Genomic DNA, 19,371 nt, shown 5'->3' with positions numbered 1-19,371 from the left:
AAGGTATAAAAGCTTTTTAGTTTGATGTAGTCCCATTTTTTATATTCTCTTGTTTTTCTTGCTGTTAGTGACAAATCTACAAAGACATCTCTGAAGCCTGCATCATGCAGTTTTTTGCTTGTTTTCTTCTATGGGATTTTATGGTTTCAAGTCTTAAATCCAAGTCATTAATCCATTTTAATTAAATTTTGTGTACGATGTGAGATAGTGATCTACTTTCATCTTTTGCATGTGGCTCTCCAGTTTTTCCAATATCATCTGTTGAAGAGATTTTCTTTTCAACGATATATACTCATAGCTCCCTTGTCATAGATTAAATGGTTTCTTCCTGTTTCTCTTTCTTCTTCCACCTTCCTTCCATTCTTTATGCATTATCACTTTCTTATTCCTCATCTTTCATTAAATGTCAATTCTACTTTCATAGTTTTCTACAGAAATGTTTTATCTTCACAGATCTTGTTACATCCTGCATTCTCCATTATTTTCTTATTTAAAGCTTAAGTTCTGATCTTCGGTTCATTAGTTTTATTTCTTGGGTCATTCATTTGATTTTCTGAGTTTTCTTGTTATCTTTGTCCCCTTTTTTGTGTTTTCATCCATTTCTTTGAATTTCTTTATCATGAAAATTTTGAACTCTGTATGTGATAGGAAGAAAAGATTGTCTATATCTTTGTGGTTGATTGCTGTAAATTTGTTCCATGCAGTGATGTATTCCCCTGAAAACTCAAGATGCCATTTGCTGCATTTTTCCAGCTCCCCATTATTAGTGTTTTTTAAGTTATTGTTTGTGTTTTAAGGGTGCTGAATTTCCAGTAGATGGTGCTGTATGTGAGGGAGAATTAATCTGTACCTACCTTCTCTAAGGGTGAGAGAGGGCCCTGGAGGGGTTCATATCTAGTGAACATTGTGTGTGGGGTAGGGGAGGTTCTTGTACCTGTGGCACCAATGAGAACCCTGCTCTCTGAGTTGCAGACCTGAATATCTACAATTCCTGGGCAGGGCTTTTGGTGCAACTTCAGGGGGAGCTTTCCAGAGCCTTTTCACAGTATTAACTCCCCGGGAGGTGGGAGTTGGGGGAGAGGAAGTTTTGTCTTCCTACATTTTGTCTTCTTCCTGGGGGCCCTATTCCAGCACCTTGGCAAGCATTTCTCTATAACTGACAAAGGCCTACTCTAAGCAGTGTAGTGTTTGGCATTCCTGCTACAGCTCTATCATAGGTGCATAGGTGTGTATTGCAGATTCCTTCCCAAATTCCCAGGGCCTCTCACCAACCACCTTTGTTGTTTAAAGTTAATTTCCTCAGCGTCTCTGTCCTGCATGGTCAGCATAGGTCACTGATGTCCAAGAGGTGCTCTAATTTCTCCTCCGAGACCAGTGTCTGCCTGAACTTCTTTAATTTTTTCTGGAGCAAAGCAGCAAACTCCTCTGATATCACGTTCTTCCCAGTCCCTTTTCAACATTCTTATAGGTGAGGTCTGGTGTGCTCCCTTATCTTCTGTTTGTGTTGGAAACCTTTATGTCTCCCTCATATCTAAAGTCTTGCAGTATACAGTATTCTTGGATGGTAAATTTTATCATTGGGTATTCTAACTTGTTCCATTCTGTCTTAATTTTAGTTTCAATAGTTTGATGTCATCCTGATGGGATTTTCCTTATAAGGCACCTGCTTCTTTTCACTACCTATGCTATTCATTACTTGTCTTCAACTCTTGGTTGTTTCAGGACTATGTGTCTTGGTATGGGTCACATTATATTTAGATAACAAGGTGTTCCACTAAATTCATGAACATGTACATTTAGTTACTCTCCTAGTTTAGCAAATTTTACTCTACCATTTCTTTCAGTAAGTTCTCTCTTGTACTCTCCCTCTTCACCTTCAGTGATACCCACTAACCTTATGTTGCCTTTCCTAATGGAGTCAGAAATCTCTTTAACTGTATGTTCCTATTTCTTTCTTCTTCCACCTTTGATCCATAGTGTATTATTGTCTTCAGGGTCATTTATTTCATTCTTCACTTGCTCGAGTCTGCTTTTATAGTTTTGTGCAGAATTTTTCATCTCCTCTCGATCTTTTTATATCCTACAATTTCCTTATTGTCTTGTTTAAATTTTCAGCCTCTAGTTTCTGTTCATTAATTATATTTCTTGTGACAATTTTTCCCTGCATTTTCTTCCACTTCTTTGAATTTCTTTATCATAGAAAAATTGAACTCTCTGTATGATAAGAAGATAAGACAGTCCATTGGGGTCTAGAAAAATGTTCCTTCCTTGTATGTCATATTCATTTAAGGTCTCAAGTTGGCATATGTTATGTTATTTTGTGTTATTTTGTCTGCCCATTTTGCTGTTTTAGATCTTTGCTCCAGGAGTTCTTCACTCTCTAGCCAAAGCAAGCTGAGAGATTTAGGGGAAGCCCAAGGGAGAGCATGCTGGGAGGGGATGGCCATCACTCCTGCCTCCCCACACTGGCCACTAGCAATCAGGATGTCCTTTGTTTACAGGCTATGTCCACTGTGGTCACATGTGAATTGAGATTATACACTCTAGGCACAAGCTCAGAGGTGGTGCAATAGGGAAGGATAGATGGAAGTCAGGCTCTCTGAAGTTGGTGGCCTAGAAGTTCCCTGTTGACAAGAAGAAGAATATGGGGCCTCCCTGGTGGCTAGGGGTTGCATCTCAGTGCTATCACTACTAAGGTCTGAGTTTGAAACCCAGCCAGGGAGCTGACCCACATAGAGCGCAGCAAACCTCTCTGCTGTCTTGCCTACTGCTCCCCTCAGCAGTGGATTTCAGTCAATCTGCCTATTCTGCTCCCTACTGTCTCTGGGGAATCCTCTCACTCCCTACACTTCTAGCTACACCCCCGTTCTATGCAAAAAAAAAAAAAAGAGCGAGAGAAAGAATATGCTTGGAATTGTATACTCTTCATACATTTAAGCAGGCAACAGAAATTGCGCCAGTTCCAAGTCTGCTCCTCTGCTGACTTGCCATGGCAGACACACACACACACACACACACACACACACACAATGTCATGCAGACTGGTTTACTGTGGCTATCTTTCTATGCATGCTGGGTATGGGCCAGAGATCACATAATGGGGAGGGTTGGGTGGCTTTCCTGGTACTACACATCAGGCACTGAAATCCCCAGGATCCCAGAAATTGCACTGGGTATAGACAAGTGGAGTTCCCTGTGGTTAAACCTAGTCCCTGGCCACCCAGGTGCCTCTCACTGAGCAGGTGAACAGGCTATGTTTTTGCTAAGAAGTATGCACCCTCCTTTGCGGGAACCCCAGATAGCCTGGAGTGGCTGAAGGGCGTATATCCCTTCTTGTGAACTGGAACCATTCCTGATTGACCTTTTCATTGCTTCCTATCTCTCCTCCTTGCTGAGACAACAGTTCTCAGATCCCCAATTCCATTCCAGATATGGCTGCCCCCTCCAGTCGCCTACCCTCAGTGTCCTTGAAAGAAGAGATGACTCAAGGATCCTGTCTTTCCACTATCTTCCCAGACTTAAATGTTTTTAATTATGTAGTACTTAGAATATGAAATTTTTATTTATAAATCCTATTTATAAATGTTACTTATTAAAGAACGTGTTACCAAAAACTAAAGCTAACAGTGGCTGATATTTCAGCCTGTTAATTTCACCCATAATAAATAGTCATCTTTTAGTTCAGAACCATTAAGTCAAGTAAATATTGCCAGCAAGTTTAATTTTTACTTAGTAATGTCAAGAAAGACAAATGGCTTAATACATGATAAGCACTCACAAATATAAAGAAACATTTTATCAGCCTCATACATAAATACATTCTTACTCATCCAGAATGTATAATAATTAATACTTAGAGAGTAGGAGAAAATCTCATTTATTTCACCTTAAGTTTATTAATAAAGAAGATGATGGCAAACTACAAGAAACTGTTTTGTATCTATTTGCAAAGAGATTGTGAATAATTTTTTCCAGGTATGCTAAATGCAAAACATTATGAAGATAAAAACATAATGTTTACATATTAATAAAATTCCCAGAAATAAGCCAGTAAGGACCAATTTATGTATCCAGAGCCCAAGACTATCTGAAATAAAGGGGAAATACTATAAATTTCAAACATATTTCAGGAAACTATACCAAATCTACAACAAGGGTTAACAAAAGAATTTTATTTATTCTCAAGAAACTGCAGTTTTATAAAACAGAAGAGAACAGTCCCTTTGGAATTTGAGGACTTTTTCTCTTAAATTTTACCCTTACAAAACACAACAGTCAGAAAATTATAATGACAAGAGACTCATTAGATCTGCCTAAGTGTCTTCTTTCAGACATTTATTATTGTCTCTTAGTTTTAAATAACACTGCTATTGGCTAAACATACATACACACACACACAAAATGACTGAAGAGCCTCTAAGAGTTTTACACTGTGTGCTTGTGAAGTTAGTGCTCTAATTGTCAACATCAACTCATACCTGAAAAACACTTAAAGCCAGCACCTCACGTTGGCACAAAGTAGACTTTGCTCACATCACTCCAAGACCCTGCTGAGGAGGTTCAGTTTAAAGCTTTGTTTCAGTGCCAACATTTGACTTAGCCCTCTTCTAATTCCAAAATGCTGTTATGGCTGCCTTTCTACTTCTGTTTTGCTCGTAGCTCACTTTAAATACCCTAAGATCCAGACTAGACCCATTCATCTCATATGTCCAAACCAACAAACTTGTGTGACTAGGTTTCCAGCTTCAACACAGTGCCGGAGATGTTGCTGTGTAGAGAATTACAGATGTTAATATTCTCTAAGAACTTGCCTTACAGCTGTTCCAAGGTAGTGGCTGACAGTGAAATCCTCACAGCACAGTTAATAGACATTTCAGGACAGATTAGGTGCCCTGAATGAACACAGCAATTAGAACATTCTCAAGTTCCTTTGCCCCAGCTTAATAAAGCTTTGTAATGTCATTTATGATTTCTGGTGTACTCATTTCTCTTGGTCTTTCACTCAGTTCTTCATCCAGCAAATATTTAATTAGTATCTAACTGGGTATGACAACATGGAATAGGACTTAGGATGTAGTTTACAAGTTTAATGCACAACTCTTATAACAACAACAACAAAAACATTAAATACAATCAAAACTTGTCAGCAATGTGAAATGTCACACACAGGAACATCCGGGAAAGGATGACAAACACATTCCAGAGTACCGATGCCAGGACCAGAGGTAATGGTGCTGCCAGGTGTGTAAAAAATGGCTCTCAAAATAAGGGGGGTGGAATTGTATGGGGAATATAAAAAAAACTTAAAAAAATAAAATAACATAAAATAAAAAATTGGCTCTCTGTCTTCTAGAGAAATCATTCTAAGATACAGATTCATTTACACATTTGCACAGAAAAGAGAGAAATCTGAAAAAAGTAAATTCATTAAAAAAAAAGGCAGGGGCCTCCCTGGTGGCACAGGGGTTAAAGTCACATCTCTATCAAACTATCTCCAACCACTGCAACTGCAAACCTGAGTTCGATCCCCAGCCAGGGAGCTGACCCACATGGTGCAGCAGACATCTCCTCTCTCTCCCACTGCTCCCCTCAGCAGTGGATTTTAGTAAATACACATATTCTGTTCCCCACTCTGTCTCTGATGAGTCCTCTCACCCCCTGCAACTCTGGCCTACACCCCAGGTCTTGTATGCATAAATAAATAAAACTAAATCTTTAAAAAAATAAAAGAATATTTATCAACAAAAATATCAAAAGAGAGCCCTGCCTCATAGTGTCTGTTGATTTGAGTGGTGTAAAGATTCACAGTGCCCCACCTGGAACCACCCCACCAGGGACAATGGGCTCACAACATTTTGACTTTTTTTTTAAGATTTATTTATGCAAATAAGAACTGGGGTACAGGCCAGACATGCGGGGGTTGAGAGGATTCACCAGAGACAGAGTGGGGAACAGAACAAGTGGATTGACTGAAATCCACTGCTGAGGGGAGCAGCGGGAGAAACAGGAGAAGTCTGCTGCACCGTGTGGGTAGCTCCCTGGCTGGGGATCAAAACCCCTTCTGCCACAGGGGAGGCCCCTGTAGCAAGTATATTTTGACTTTTTAAGTGGGAAAGAGCTGCCCCCACAAAGTAGCATTTTTTTTCTTCATGCTGTTCTTCTTTTCAAAGATAATAATTGTCACCCCAAGAACAGCAACCAGGTAGCCAGGAACAGGGGTGGAGGTGAACATTTTTCTGTAGACCTTGTTCTGCCATTTCAATTCTGAACTATGAATTGTTTGGGTTTGTTTTTTGTTTTTTGCTTTTTGCTTTTTAAAAACCTGAAATAGTTGCTACATTTGTGATCAAAAGCAGTGGATGGTACTTTACTGTCTCGAATACAATGCACCCATGTGTATATACATGAAACCTTTAAATAACAACATAAATGTTGTGTTCCAGCACCAGAAGAACTGGCACAAATTTACAAACAGCACTGCCCTCAAGGGAGGGAGAAATTAATGTAAACTAGAAATGTCAGTGAAAGCTTCATGGAGATGGAGCGGAGTTCTGAAGCACAAGCAGGATTTGGACAAGCAGAGCAAGAGGAAGGGGCTACACAGACAATGAGCTGCTGGCATTTACACTCCATCTCTGCCTGACTCCCCCACAGTCTCTGTTTCTTACTATCTTCTTCCTACTAAATTGGGCTTCAGAAGAGCTGCCTGATAGCCAAGCCCTCACTGCAATCAGGCCAAATGGAGCAATATCAGAGCCCTGGATAGATATGTAAGACAGAGAGGAGTCGAGGGGGCGGAGCAACATGGCAGCAAGGAGACGCTGCGAGTAAGATCTCCCATTAAAAAAAGTTAATAGGGAGGAAAAGCGGCAGGTCCCAGTGAGAACTGGGACACGGAAGATAAACGGGTGACACCAGCAAACTGCCCAAAGAAGAAAGTTGCCATAAAAGAGGACCAGAAGGGAGGGAAGCGCAGAACCCTGCTCCCCTCCCCCGCCCACAGAGGCGGCACTCTCCGACCAGCAGAGAGGAGGGAAACAACAAACCAAAACGGCCACCAAGAAGAAACGACGCAGCAAGCGGACTGTGAGTGGAAAGGAACTATTGCAGCCACCACACCCCTTGAACGGGAGCTGAGGCGAACCCTGCAGGATTCGCCGCGGTGGTGAGCGAACTGCTCCGGGCGCCATTAGAGAAGAACAAAGACCCCGGGAGACGCGCACACAGCCCGGGCTGCCGGTAAGCTTGCGCGGATAGCGGCGCACTCAGCGCGCTTGAAAAGCAAGTGCAGACCAGGATCGCGGCTGCCCAGGTCCCCGCGCCTGCGACCTAGGCTTGGGAGACCACCTAGGCTTGCGGGGAGACGCGCGGAGGTCCTCAATGAGGTGAAGGTCCCTCCCTGAGTAAGCAGGAACCAGGCGCCCAGGCACGGGAGCGGTGCAAAAGGCGCCATTCCCGCGCCACTGAACTGGGCTACAGCCCGCGTCCTGGAACTGAGGGCTTTGGAACTGAGACCCGGGGCACGAAATTAGGGGCGTGGGTTCCCCACGACGGTGGGGCACAAGGCAGACACAGCACCCCAAAGCCGTTGAGGTGTACCCTACCATCCCCGCTTTGCTCCCTGTCCCACGGGGTGGAAAATCAGCTCCCCAAGGGCTCTACGAGAGATCTTTGGCGCCACCTAGCGACTTGTAGACAGCACAGGCTCCTGAAGGAGCTAGTGGCCAGCTGGGGAGTTAGCCCACACCCGGCCCCTTCCGAACAAGTAGTCTGAGCCCACAGGGAGAGCGAGCACCCACAGCCAGGGCAGACCAGGCACGCAGAAGAGTGTGCCTGACACCGGACGCGCAGGGAGTGTGTCCCACATCACCATTTTAGAACAGGGACATTTCTTCAGGAAAGACTACCTGCAGAAGGCTTCCTCAGGAGCCAGAGGTGAGCGGGGGAAGTTCGCCCACGCCAGACCCCCTCTGGCCTGCAGTCCAAGCCCAGAGGGGGAGCAGGAACCCACCGCCGGGGCAGACCAGGCGCACAGGGGAGTGTGTCCCCACATCGACATTTTAGGACAGGGACCTTTCTCCAATAAAGACTGCTTGAAACTGACAGATGACTCCTGGAGGAACCAGAGGGGAGCAGAGAAGCTCACCCAAGATGCCGGCCAGTCCCAACTACACAGTGTCCCAACGCATACGGCAAATTAGAAAACAGACAGTAGGGAGGAGAAGAACCACACGCAACCTAGCAACTCTCCAGACAAAAAGCACACCACAAAAAGAAAACCAGCCCCCAGATTGCAACGACAGTAACTTGGAAGAACTTCTGAGCCTTCCAGAAAGAGAATTTAAAATTGCCGTGATTAAAAAACTGACAGAAGTCATAAAGAAAAACAATGATAAGGGAAAAATAATCAACGATCAGAAGAATGAAATTGAGTCCCTAAAGAGGGAAGTAAAAGAAATGCAGGAGATCAAAGAATTAGTGGAAGAACTAAAGAATTCTGGGAAAAGCAATGAAAGCAGAATTGATGAAATGGAAGAACGAATAAGTGCTCTTGAAGACACAGAAATAAAAAGAACCAAAACAGAAAAGGAAAGAGAAGTACGAAGGAAAAAGAATGAAGAAAGACTTCGGGAACTATCTGACTCCATGAGGAAAGGAAATATAAGAGTTATAGGAATACCAGAAGGAGAGGAGAGAGAAGTAGGAACAGAGAAAATATTCAAAGAGATAATTGAAGAGAACTTCCCAAATGTGAAGAAGGAGCTGAAAATTGAGATACAAGAACACCAAACTTCCACGACGAAAGAAAAAATACAGCAAGACACATAATAGTAAAGCTCCCAAGAAACCAGGACAAGGAAAAAATAATGAAGCTGGCAAGAGGGAAGAAACAGATAACATTCAAAGGAAAGCCAATCAGGCTGACATCAGACTTCTCCGAAGAAACACTACGGGCAAGGAGAGAGTGGAGGGACATAGTCAACAGACTCCAAGAAAACAGATGCCAACCAAGAATACTCTATCCCGCAAAGCTCTCCTTCCTCTTTGAAGAAAGAATATGGACCTTCCCAGACAAACAGAAACTCCGGAATTTCATTGCAACTAAACCCCCACTCCAAAAAATACTACAAGGAGTCCTAAAGCCAGAACCTCAGAGGGACGAATAACAATGAAAGAAGGCCAAAAAAAAAAAAAGTTATTAAAAGAATAAATAAATAAAATCAAAGGAAAGACAAACACAATGGCAAATACAGATGTTAACATATCAATATTAACTCTAAATGTAAATGGACTAAACTCTTCAATAAAAAGACACAGAGTTGCAGCCTGGATTAAGAAACAAAACCCAACCTTTTGCTGTCTCCAGGAAACACATTTAGCTACAAAAGATAAAAATAGGCTCAAAGTTAAAGGATGGAAAACAATCCTACAAGCAAATGGACCAAAAAAGAAAGCAGGAACAGCTATACTTATATCAGATAAAACAGACTTCAAACTCAAAAAGATAAAAAGAGACCCCAAGGGTCACTACATTATGATCAAGGGGACAATACTTCAAGAAGAAATAACACTCATTAACATATATTCACAAAACGAAGGAGCACCAAAATATATCAGACAACTGTTGTCCTCTCTGAAAACAGACATCAGAGAAAACACATACGTAGTGGGAGACTTCAACACACCACTATCAACAATGGATAGATCAACAAGACAAAAAAATAAGTAAAGAAACCAAAGCTCTAAATAAGGACCTAGAGCAATTGGGCTTAACAGACATCTATAGAACACTAAACCCCAAAAAAACAGAGTACACATTTTTCTCAAGCGCACACGGATCATTCTCCAGGATCGATCACATACTGGGGCACAAGACAAACATCAACAGATACACCAAGATTGAAATCATATCAACCATCTTTTCTGACCATGAAGGCATCAAACAAGAAATAAACCATAAAAAGAAGGCAAGGAACTTTCCTACCTCATGGAGATTAAAAACCACACTACTGGAAGACCACTGGACTAATGAGGAGATCAAAGAAGAAATTAAAAAATTTTTTGAATTGAATGACAAGGAGGACACCAATATCCTAAATGTATGGGATGCAGCAAAAGCAGTAATAAGAGGAAAATATATAGCAATAGAAGCTCACATCAAGAAACAAGAAAGAACTCAAAGAAACAAACTAATCTCGAAGCTCAAAGGTCTAGAAAAAGAAAAACAAAAAAACCCCAAAACCAGTAGAAGAAAAGAAATAATAAAAACCAAAGCAGAAATAAATGAAATTGAAACTAAAAAAACAATCCAAAAGATCAATGAAACCAAGAGCTGGTTCTTTGAAAAAATCAATAAAATAGACAAACCCCTAGCCAGGCTCACAAAGGAAAAAAGGGAGAAAGCACAAATAAACAGGATCATCAATGAAAGAGGAGAAATCACAACGGACACAGCAGAAATCAAAAGAATAATCAGTAACTACTATGAACAGTTATATGGAAACAAGTTTAATAATCTAGAGGAGATGGACAAATTCCTACAACTCTACAATCACCCAAAGCTAGATAAAGAAGAAATAGAACACCTAAACAGACCAATTACAATTAGCGAAATTGAAATGGTAATCAAAAACCTCCCCAAAAACAAAAGCCCAGGACCTGATGGATTTACAAATGAATTCTGCCAAACATTCAGAGACGAATTAGTGCCTATCCTTCACAAACTCTTCCAAAAAATTGAGAAGGAAGGGACAATAGCAAACACGTTCTCTGAAGCCAACATTACAGTAATACCAAAACCGAACAAGGACAACACAAAAAAGGAAAACTACAGGCCAATCTCCCTAATGAACACTGATGCAAAAATCCTCAATAAAATTTTAGCCATCAGAATCCAACAATGTATCCATAAGATAATTCACCACAACCAAGTAGGATTCATTCCAGGGGCACAAGGATGGTTTAACATCAGAAAATCAATCAACGTTATCCAACACATCAACAAAAAGAAATATAAAAACCATATGATAATATCAATAGATGCTGAGAAAGCTTTCGACAAAGTGCAACACCCATTCATGATAAAAGCCCTTGAAATTCTTGGGATACAAGGAACATACCTCAACATCATAAAGGCCATCTATGACAAGCCAACAGCCAGTATCATCCTCAATGGTGAAAAGCTGAAAGCAATTCCATTAAGATCTGGAAGAAGACAAGGATGTCCACTCTCACCGCTGCTTTTCAATATAATACTGGAAGTCCTAGCCAGGGCAATAAGACAAGAGAAAGACATCCAAGGAATCCAAATAGGAAAAGAAGAAGTCAAACAATCACTATTTGCAGACGATATGATATTATACATAGAGAACCCCAAAAACTCCACAGAAAAGCTAATTCAACTCATCAATCAGTTCAGTAAAGTGGCAGGATACAAAATCAACATGCAAAAGTCAGTAGCCTTCCTATACACAAACAATAAATCTGAAGAAGAAGAAATCAAAAAAGCCATCCCTTTTGTTATTGAAACAAAAAAAATCAAATATTTGGGAATAAATCTAACAAAAGAGGTAAAGGACCTATACAAAGAAAACTATAAAACACTGTTAAAAGAAATAGAAGAAGACACAAAGAAATGGAGAGACATCCCCTGCTCATGGATTAGAAGAATAAACATTATTAAAATGGCCATCCTTCCAAAAGCAATATACAGATTTAATGCTATTCCAATCAAAATTTCAATGTCATTCTTCAAAGAAATAGAACAATTATTGATGAAATTCATATGGAATCACAAAAAACCCCGAATAGCCAAAGCTCTCCTGAAAAAAAAAGAAGGGAATGGAGGCATTACACTCCCAGACTTCAAACTATACTACAAAGCCATAATCATCAAAACTGCATGGTATTGGAACAAGAACAGACATACAGACCAATGGAATCGAATAGAAAATCCAGAAATAAACCCACAGATTTATGGTCAACTAATCTTTGACAAAGGAGCAAAGACTATGCATTGGAGCAAAGAAAGTTTGTTCAATAAATGGTGCTGGGAAAACTGGGTCGCTACATGCAAAAGAATGAAGCTTGACCACTACCTCACACCATACACAAAAATCAACTCAAAATGGATTAAAGAACTAGACATAAGACCTGAAGCCATAAAATATATAGAAGGAAATATAGGCGAAACACTACGTGATTTGCACATCAAAGACATCTTTACAGACACATCACCCAAAGCAGTGATAGTGAAGGCAAAGATAAACAGCTGGGACTACAGCAAATTAAAGAGCTTCTGCACAGCAAAAGAGACAATAACAAAAACAAAGAGAAACCCCACCAACTGGGAGAACATTTTTGCACCCAACACTAATGATAAAGGACTGATCACAAAAATCTGCAAAGAGCTGATGAGACTCAACAACAACAAAGAAAATAATCCAGTCAAAAAATGGGCAGAAGAGCTAAAAAGAAACTTCTCTGAAGAGGAAATGCAAATGGCCAACAGGCATATGAAAAAATGTTCAACATCACTTGCCATCAGGGAAATGCAAATCAAAACTACCATGAGATACCATCTTACACCAGTGAGAATGGCACATATTAAAAAAACTAGCAACAACAAATGCTGGCGAGGGTGTGGAGAAAAAGGAACTCTTCTGCACTGTTGGTGGGAGTGCAAACTGGTCCAACCACTGTGGAGAGCTGTGTGGAGATTTCTGGACCTACTAAACATAGAGCTTCCATATGATCCAGCAATTCCACTCCTAGGTATTTACCCAAAGGACACAGAAACATCAATTCCAAAGAACACCTGCACCCCTATGTTTATAGCAGCACTGTTTACAATAGCTAAGCTTTGGAAACAACCCAAATGCCCAAAAATAGATGACTGGATCAAGAAGATGTGGTACATATATACCATGGAATATTACTCAGCATTCAAAAAAGATAAACACATGCAATTTGCAGCAACATGGATGGCGCTGGAAGGGATCATGCTCAGCGAAATAAGCCAAAAAGAAAAAGAAAAATACCGGATGGTCTCACTCATAGCAGGAATCTAGAAAACTTAAATAAGGGACCAGGAAAATGAATAACTATAAGAAAGTGAAAATCAAAATCAACAAAAAACTATGAACCAGAGACACTTTTAGGGGGGCGGGGGCGGGAGGGGAGGGATTGGGGTCAGAATGGGGGGGCTGCAATTGTATGGGGAATATAACAATAAAATTTATAAAAAAAAAAAAAGACAGAGAGGAGTCACTTCACATCATCTCTAAAATAACACAAATGTTTATTTAGTGTTTACTTTATAGCCAGTGCGCTGCGGTCTAACTCACAGGGCCTAAATTCACAGAGGAACAACTCCAGGGCTCGTTCTTGTGCTTCCTAGCAAGCAGGCACGAAAGGGTAAGCAAGGAAGGACCACACCTCACCCCATCTATCCCCCAAAATAAGAAAATGAATTTTCTTTGCATGCGGAAGAGAGCTTTGTGAACCAGGAGGAATTTATGGGGTGCTCACCCTGCCCATAATCACTGTCACTTAAAGATAATAGGTCAACTACTCATGTGACAGGCATTTTTCAGCATTTAGCTGGTCTCTCACAAACCACCCCATGGAACACTAAATTCATTTAAGCAATTTGCAAAGCAGTTCATCTTAGAAGATTCCTAAGTTACTTTTGGACACTTTGGACACTTTGGATTTGTTGATGACAAAGGTGAGAATTTGATTACTTCTGTTTTAATGTATATCCGGTGACAAAATATTTTTTGATCATTACAAACTAGATTAGAAATAAATATTCATTGGCACAGGAAATTCCTCAAAATATTTTGCTCAGTTTCAAAAAGTAAGTTATAAAATATTATGTACACTAAGATTCAGTTTATTAAAAATATTAAATCTATACACTTTAAGTAGACGTTTATCATTGAAAATACTAGTAGAAACTATCCAGGGAGGGGTGGGCAAAAGGGAAGTAAAATTAGAGATGATTTTGGCTTCTTTCATTATGATTTTCCTAATTTGCAAAATTCACTATAAATACTATACACAACGTTGGAAATTTGCAGCATAATTAAAATAGGCACATTCTATAGGATCATCCGTCAGTACTTGGGCGTAAAACCTACACAACTTCCTGAGGAAAAGCTTGGTCCTGCTCTTAGGAACTGCTTGCATCAATCACCCACCGACAAAAATCAGATCTTTCTTTCAAGAATGTCCTTGTTATGTTCCTCATGTTATTAATAAAATGTAAATATTTTCAACTGCTATAGGTGTTCAACACTTAACTCTCAGTTATTTGAACAAAAAATAGCTACAATCCAGGTAGTTATCAGAGAAGTCTAACGTGAACTCAATATTCTACACAAGTCTGCACAGAGAAAAGTGGTAGATATGGAGTATCATCTACCCACAGTCTCCAATCAGGTTCAAGTAGGAGGCAATGTGGCCATCTTGAGCAGGAAAATCTGGTTGTACTGTTGAGGGTTTTCAAGGCAGCACTACCTCAATGCCTCCCCACCTAGATATCACCTCAATGCCTCCCCACCTAGATATCACCACTCCAGATATCACCACAGATTTGCTTATTCTGAAACGTGCTCAGCACAATGACGCCAGTGGACATAAACCCCTCTGACATCTTTCTTTACACAACCTAATAAAAGACTGTGGGAAAAAGATGTCTCTGGCCTTAGAACCAAGAAGAGTTATGTTCTCCTTATCATGCAACTGGGTTTCTATTTTTCCTTACTCCTGATTTGTAGATTTCATTTTATTGTTTTATCTTTTTGTCCTGTAGATAGTTCTGTCAACCATCTCCTTTTTTTGGTGAGAGAAAGCAGAGAATGAACAAATAAATACACATTGGGGAAATAACATAATTAGAAATGGGTGAAAATAAGCCTACAGGAAGGCCAATAATTCCAGCAACAATAACAGGAAAAAAAAAAAACAAGACGAACTAGTATAAGAGGTCTGTCAGAGTGATAGGAAGTCAGTGAAAACATAGGGTGTGTGGAAACAGCAGAATTGAGATTCTGAAGTGGGCTGAGTCTTAACATGGCCACTAATCAGGTCAGTGACGTGTGCCAAGGAATGGGTGCCTGGGCCTCCGGACACCCAGAGATGCCAAGGCACAGGGTCTGCCGGCCACTCTGTGTCCTGCTGTCGAGTTTCTACTCTGCTTCCAGCCCCTCTAGTGGACACTTGAACAACTTAACCCCTCTACTTATTTTTCTTATCTGCAAAACAAGAGTGAGAACACTGACTCTGTATTATTATAGAACTTTCATGGAATTTCTTTTCTAGTATTCGCAAGCATTTTATATGCATTTACAGACGAGAAACCTGAGATGCAAGAGTTAGGTCACAAAACCAATATGTTTAGAGCTATGAGTGAAATGCAGTCTCCAGGTCCATCATGTTAACCGCTTCTGACCGCAGATGATAAAATGGACAGAGGCACGTAAGGCACTGAGCACAGGGCCTGGCTCACAGGAGGCCTGTCCTAACTGCTTCCTAAGCAAATGGAAAGTTACTTACAAATCTGAAGTCCCTTCTTTTACCATGAAAAGATATACTATATGTCAGGTATGGTATATTTAGGGTAAATGTTATATCAAATTTCTAGATGCTACAAAGAATAAGTAAAACAAGAAAAGTGGAATTCATATTAAATTGAACAAGTGCAACTTAGGAAGTCTGAAAACTGAGCACAAAGATTTATGTATAAATATTTTCATTATGGTGCTATTCATTACAGTTAAAAAAGGAAATGAATTAAATATCCCAAAAATACAGGATGATCAAACAAAATATGGCAATATTTACAACGGAAGACAAGAGGACTGGATTAAAATATGACAGAATTTCAACATTAGTCTCTTTCCTTTGGTAATATGGCTTGTATGAATTCTCCTTTACACTTGTCAGCAATCCAAATTTTCTAAGATCTAGTGCTATAATAATTTGAAAAATGCTATTTTTAATTGAAGTAAGTCAGTACAAACCCTGTGTACCACCTTTAATCTGATTTATAGGAATGGTATGAAAGGGTCTTCCCAACAACACCTAATCCTTCCTCAGTTTCTGCATCAAAGATCTGCCTGATAAAAGCTAATTATTTCAGTGGCTCATATCCTCACTATGTTTAAGTTACTAAAAAAATTTAAATTACTTTAATAAGCATTAGATGGCAAATGTATAGTTTACAAGAAGTCTGTGCTGGTCAAACAGATACTCAACTCCGGGGGCCGACAAAAACATTGACACCTGTCAATGTTGCATGGAGATGAGGGTGGCAGACCTAGCCAAGAGCTGCTGATCAGGTTTCAGAGAAACAGACGTAGGAGCCAGCTCTGGTGGCCCAGACACAGGGAGGGTAATGTCAAGGCTGCCATGGCTGTCATCTAGAAGAGGCTGGTCACGTTCCTGATCTCCACAAATGGGGTAGTGGGAAAAAGTTACAGGGTAGAAAAATATAACCCCCAAAGTGCAATGCAACATTTCTCAGCAAGTAGAGATAACCAGTAATAAATCAGGCAGCTCTTTTATTGTATGCTGATGCTGTAGCGTAAGTCAGTTGAGATGGACAGAACAGTGTTGTAAGCAAGGAGCAGGCCTGGCATGAAGCACCTGTACAGAGGCTGTCCCTAGAACCAAACCACACCAGGGGAAAGTCTTAGTGAACCCCTGGAGGTAGACCTGCTCTCGCTCCTGCTCTGCCTTGACTGAGGCCAGATACCGGTACGTGGAAGAGAGCACATTCCTCTCAAACACAGGTCTGGATCTAGAAGTAAAGGGATCCAAGAGAGGCTACTGGAAGTTAATGCCAATCCTTGAGGGCAATTTGTGGGAAATGAGGGAACTCTATGCCCCAAGAATAGTCAGATAGAGTGGGATTAGGAACCCCACTCTCTGTGAGAACTTGCTGTATTTTGTTCACATGTATTTGCTTCCACTCATCCTTTACTGTTTGGGACAGTAAAGGTAACAAGGTAACAAGGTAACGTGCTGCCTCATCTCTGATTAGAGGCCAAGAAAAGAGGTTTCTAGCAACAAGTGAAAAGATCATGAAAGTGTCTATATGATAAGAAGTTTACATACATAAACTCTCTAATCTATTTTACCTGTTTTACAGATGAGGAAACTGAGGCACAGAGAGATTATGCTACTTGTCCAAGTTCCACAGACAGTAAGTAATAGAGGCGGTAATCCAAACAGGAACAGGAGTAATAATCATTGCCGGGGCTCTGCTCGTTGTTTCTCGAGGGAATCGTTTCCTGCTATTTGGTATTACTTAGCAGTAATTCATGGATATCCCGAGTGTCATGAGTAAGTTCCTTCTCCCTCTTCCTCCTCCTATTATTCCCCCCCAGCTCTCCTAATTGTACCTCTATATGTGTGAAAAATAGGGAGACAATAGGCAGTATTTTGATTCAACACACACATACTCAAACACAGCTATAACTGCTACAGTTTAAGAAGGACATTGAAAATGAACTTTTCTGTTAGTGATTAAAATTATAAGACTATTAAACTCTAAATCTAAGCACTTCATCCAAGAACATATTCTGGTGGTTAATGACTCACCAATTAAGAAATATGACTGACTTTAACACTGAGAAAGATATTTCAAGGGAAATTCAGTAATTACTAAATTTGTTTTAAGAAACCATTCTCCTGTGTGTTCTTAGCAATATCCATAGCAGCAGTTCCTACTTTAAGCAGATCTCCATTATGTGAGCTTGCAATATTGCCTAATGCAACAAAATTATTTTGACCAATTTAAACCACAGCTCTCTTACTTCTCTTGACTATGCCCATCTTAGGAGGTATCAGGAAAGGTACCAGGAATTCCAGGGCCGCACTTACCTGTGATCCAGGTGGTGGATGGAAAGAATAACTCCGGAATTTAAGTGGGTCTGCTTTAGAGTCACCAAAATAGTAAATTCATGCTTATTTCTCAGCTTCTGAAGAAACTGTTCAGCTGTAGCAGTAGATGCTTTTACACTTCTAGGAGTGTCTAAAAGAAAGAAACACACTTTGAGAATAGACTGGAACTTGGTTTTATAAAGTATCCTTTACATACCACATCTTTCCAAAACCCTGATGAAGTAGTAACTGATAAATACAAAGTCTGAGACTTTGCTATTAATTCTTGCAACAGGACTTTATGTTACAGGTAACACAGGACAGTAAATCTGTGTGAATTACTGAACGTGTATGTGAGAAATCTTTTTTCAAAACTATCACCTCTGAGGCAAAGAATCCAAGAACCCTATTTGATGAAGCACATTCCAAGTTTTCTCTGGACACACTTTCTGTAGCCTTGGTGTTACAGCCACAACAATGGACACAAAGATGTTCTTCCCACACCAGGATCTGGAGGACCACGCAAGAGGCATTTGCTTCTCTGACACCTCATGACAGAAAACTGGATCTGAATCCAAATGCCACCTTCCACGTTGATGTCTAGCCAGAAGGCTTACCATAAATAGATCTTTATAAGATCATTGAAATTAGTCACTCTCAGCCTTCTGTGCAGTGGATGAAACATTAAGATCAAATTCTTTTACCATATTTGTTGCAAGAAATACACAGAACATAATTCCCACATTCTTTTCCCCAGGTTTAGAGAAAGCCTAGCCAAGGGAGGCTACCTCAGGGGGTAGAAGCTTTTGCTATATACTTCCACATGGGTCGGTCATGCTTTCCAATCCAGGAACCAGAGGATACAGATGAGAACAGAAAGCATTTAGAGAATAGAAAAAAAGCTATCAATCAAGCTATCCGCTAACTGAGCAAAAGGTCCTCAGTTTGTAGTGAGTGCAAAGAACCAACGGGGGCCAGAAGCATATTTTATATAGTGATCAAATCACTCTCCTCTCTTCTGTCCCTAGTGTAGACAGGTAAGCAGTTCTCAAGGAAGAAACTATTTTCCCCATTGGAAAGAACGATCCTTCTTTATCCAAGACTGTCCCACACACTTAGTATCAGTACTCCTGGGTCCCAGTCACCTAATGCCAGTGGCATCCAACCCAGTTACAGTGACAGCCCAATGTACTCCATACATTTCAAGCTTTTGTATGGAGGGCCACGCAGCAGAAACTTAGCTGAGAACCACACCCTTTAGGAAATGGGATTCACTGAATCCAAAGTTACTCACTCTGCCAGCCCCACAAATTTATGTGAAAAAAGGGTCATCACTGTTCTGTACCATCTGTTGGAATGCAGACCTGGAGACTGGCCCCCTAACCCAGGGCACGCACCCAAAAAATGGGTTCCAGTTTTTAGGAACAAAGAAATGTTCTTATTTCTTAAAAGAAAGGTTCAGAGTTTCTTCCCAGGTTC

At 40.5% G+C, this 19,371-nt stretch overlaps 1 protein-coding gene across 2 annotated transcripts in view; it reads right to left on the bottom strand.

The window, feature by feature from the left end:
- Positions 1 to 19,371, bottom strand: part of NELL2 (neural EGFL like 2) — a gene marked incomplete at its 3' end in the record, with an annotated part of 372,006 nt that overhangs the window by 301,777 nt on the left and 50,858 nt on the right. For both annotated transcript variants that reach the window (XM_084256276.1, XM_084256275.1), the window contains one exon: positions 17,893 to 18,043. In XM_084256276.1, the coding sequence (XP_084112402.1) occupies positions 17,893 to 18,043 (151 nt within the window). The remainder of the gene's footprint in view (positions 1 to 17,892; positions 18,044 to 19,371) is intronic.

Source organism: Talpa europaea (genome assembly GCF_964194135.1).
Source record: "Talpa europaea genome assembly, chromosome: 15".
Taxonomy (NCBI): Eukaryota; Metazoa; Chordata; class Mammalia; order Eulipotyphla; family Talpidae; genus Talpa; species Talpa europaea.
The sequence above is the reverse complement of the archived record's forward strand: the minus strand, read 5'-3'. Positions and strand labels throughout refer to the sequence as shown.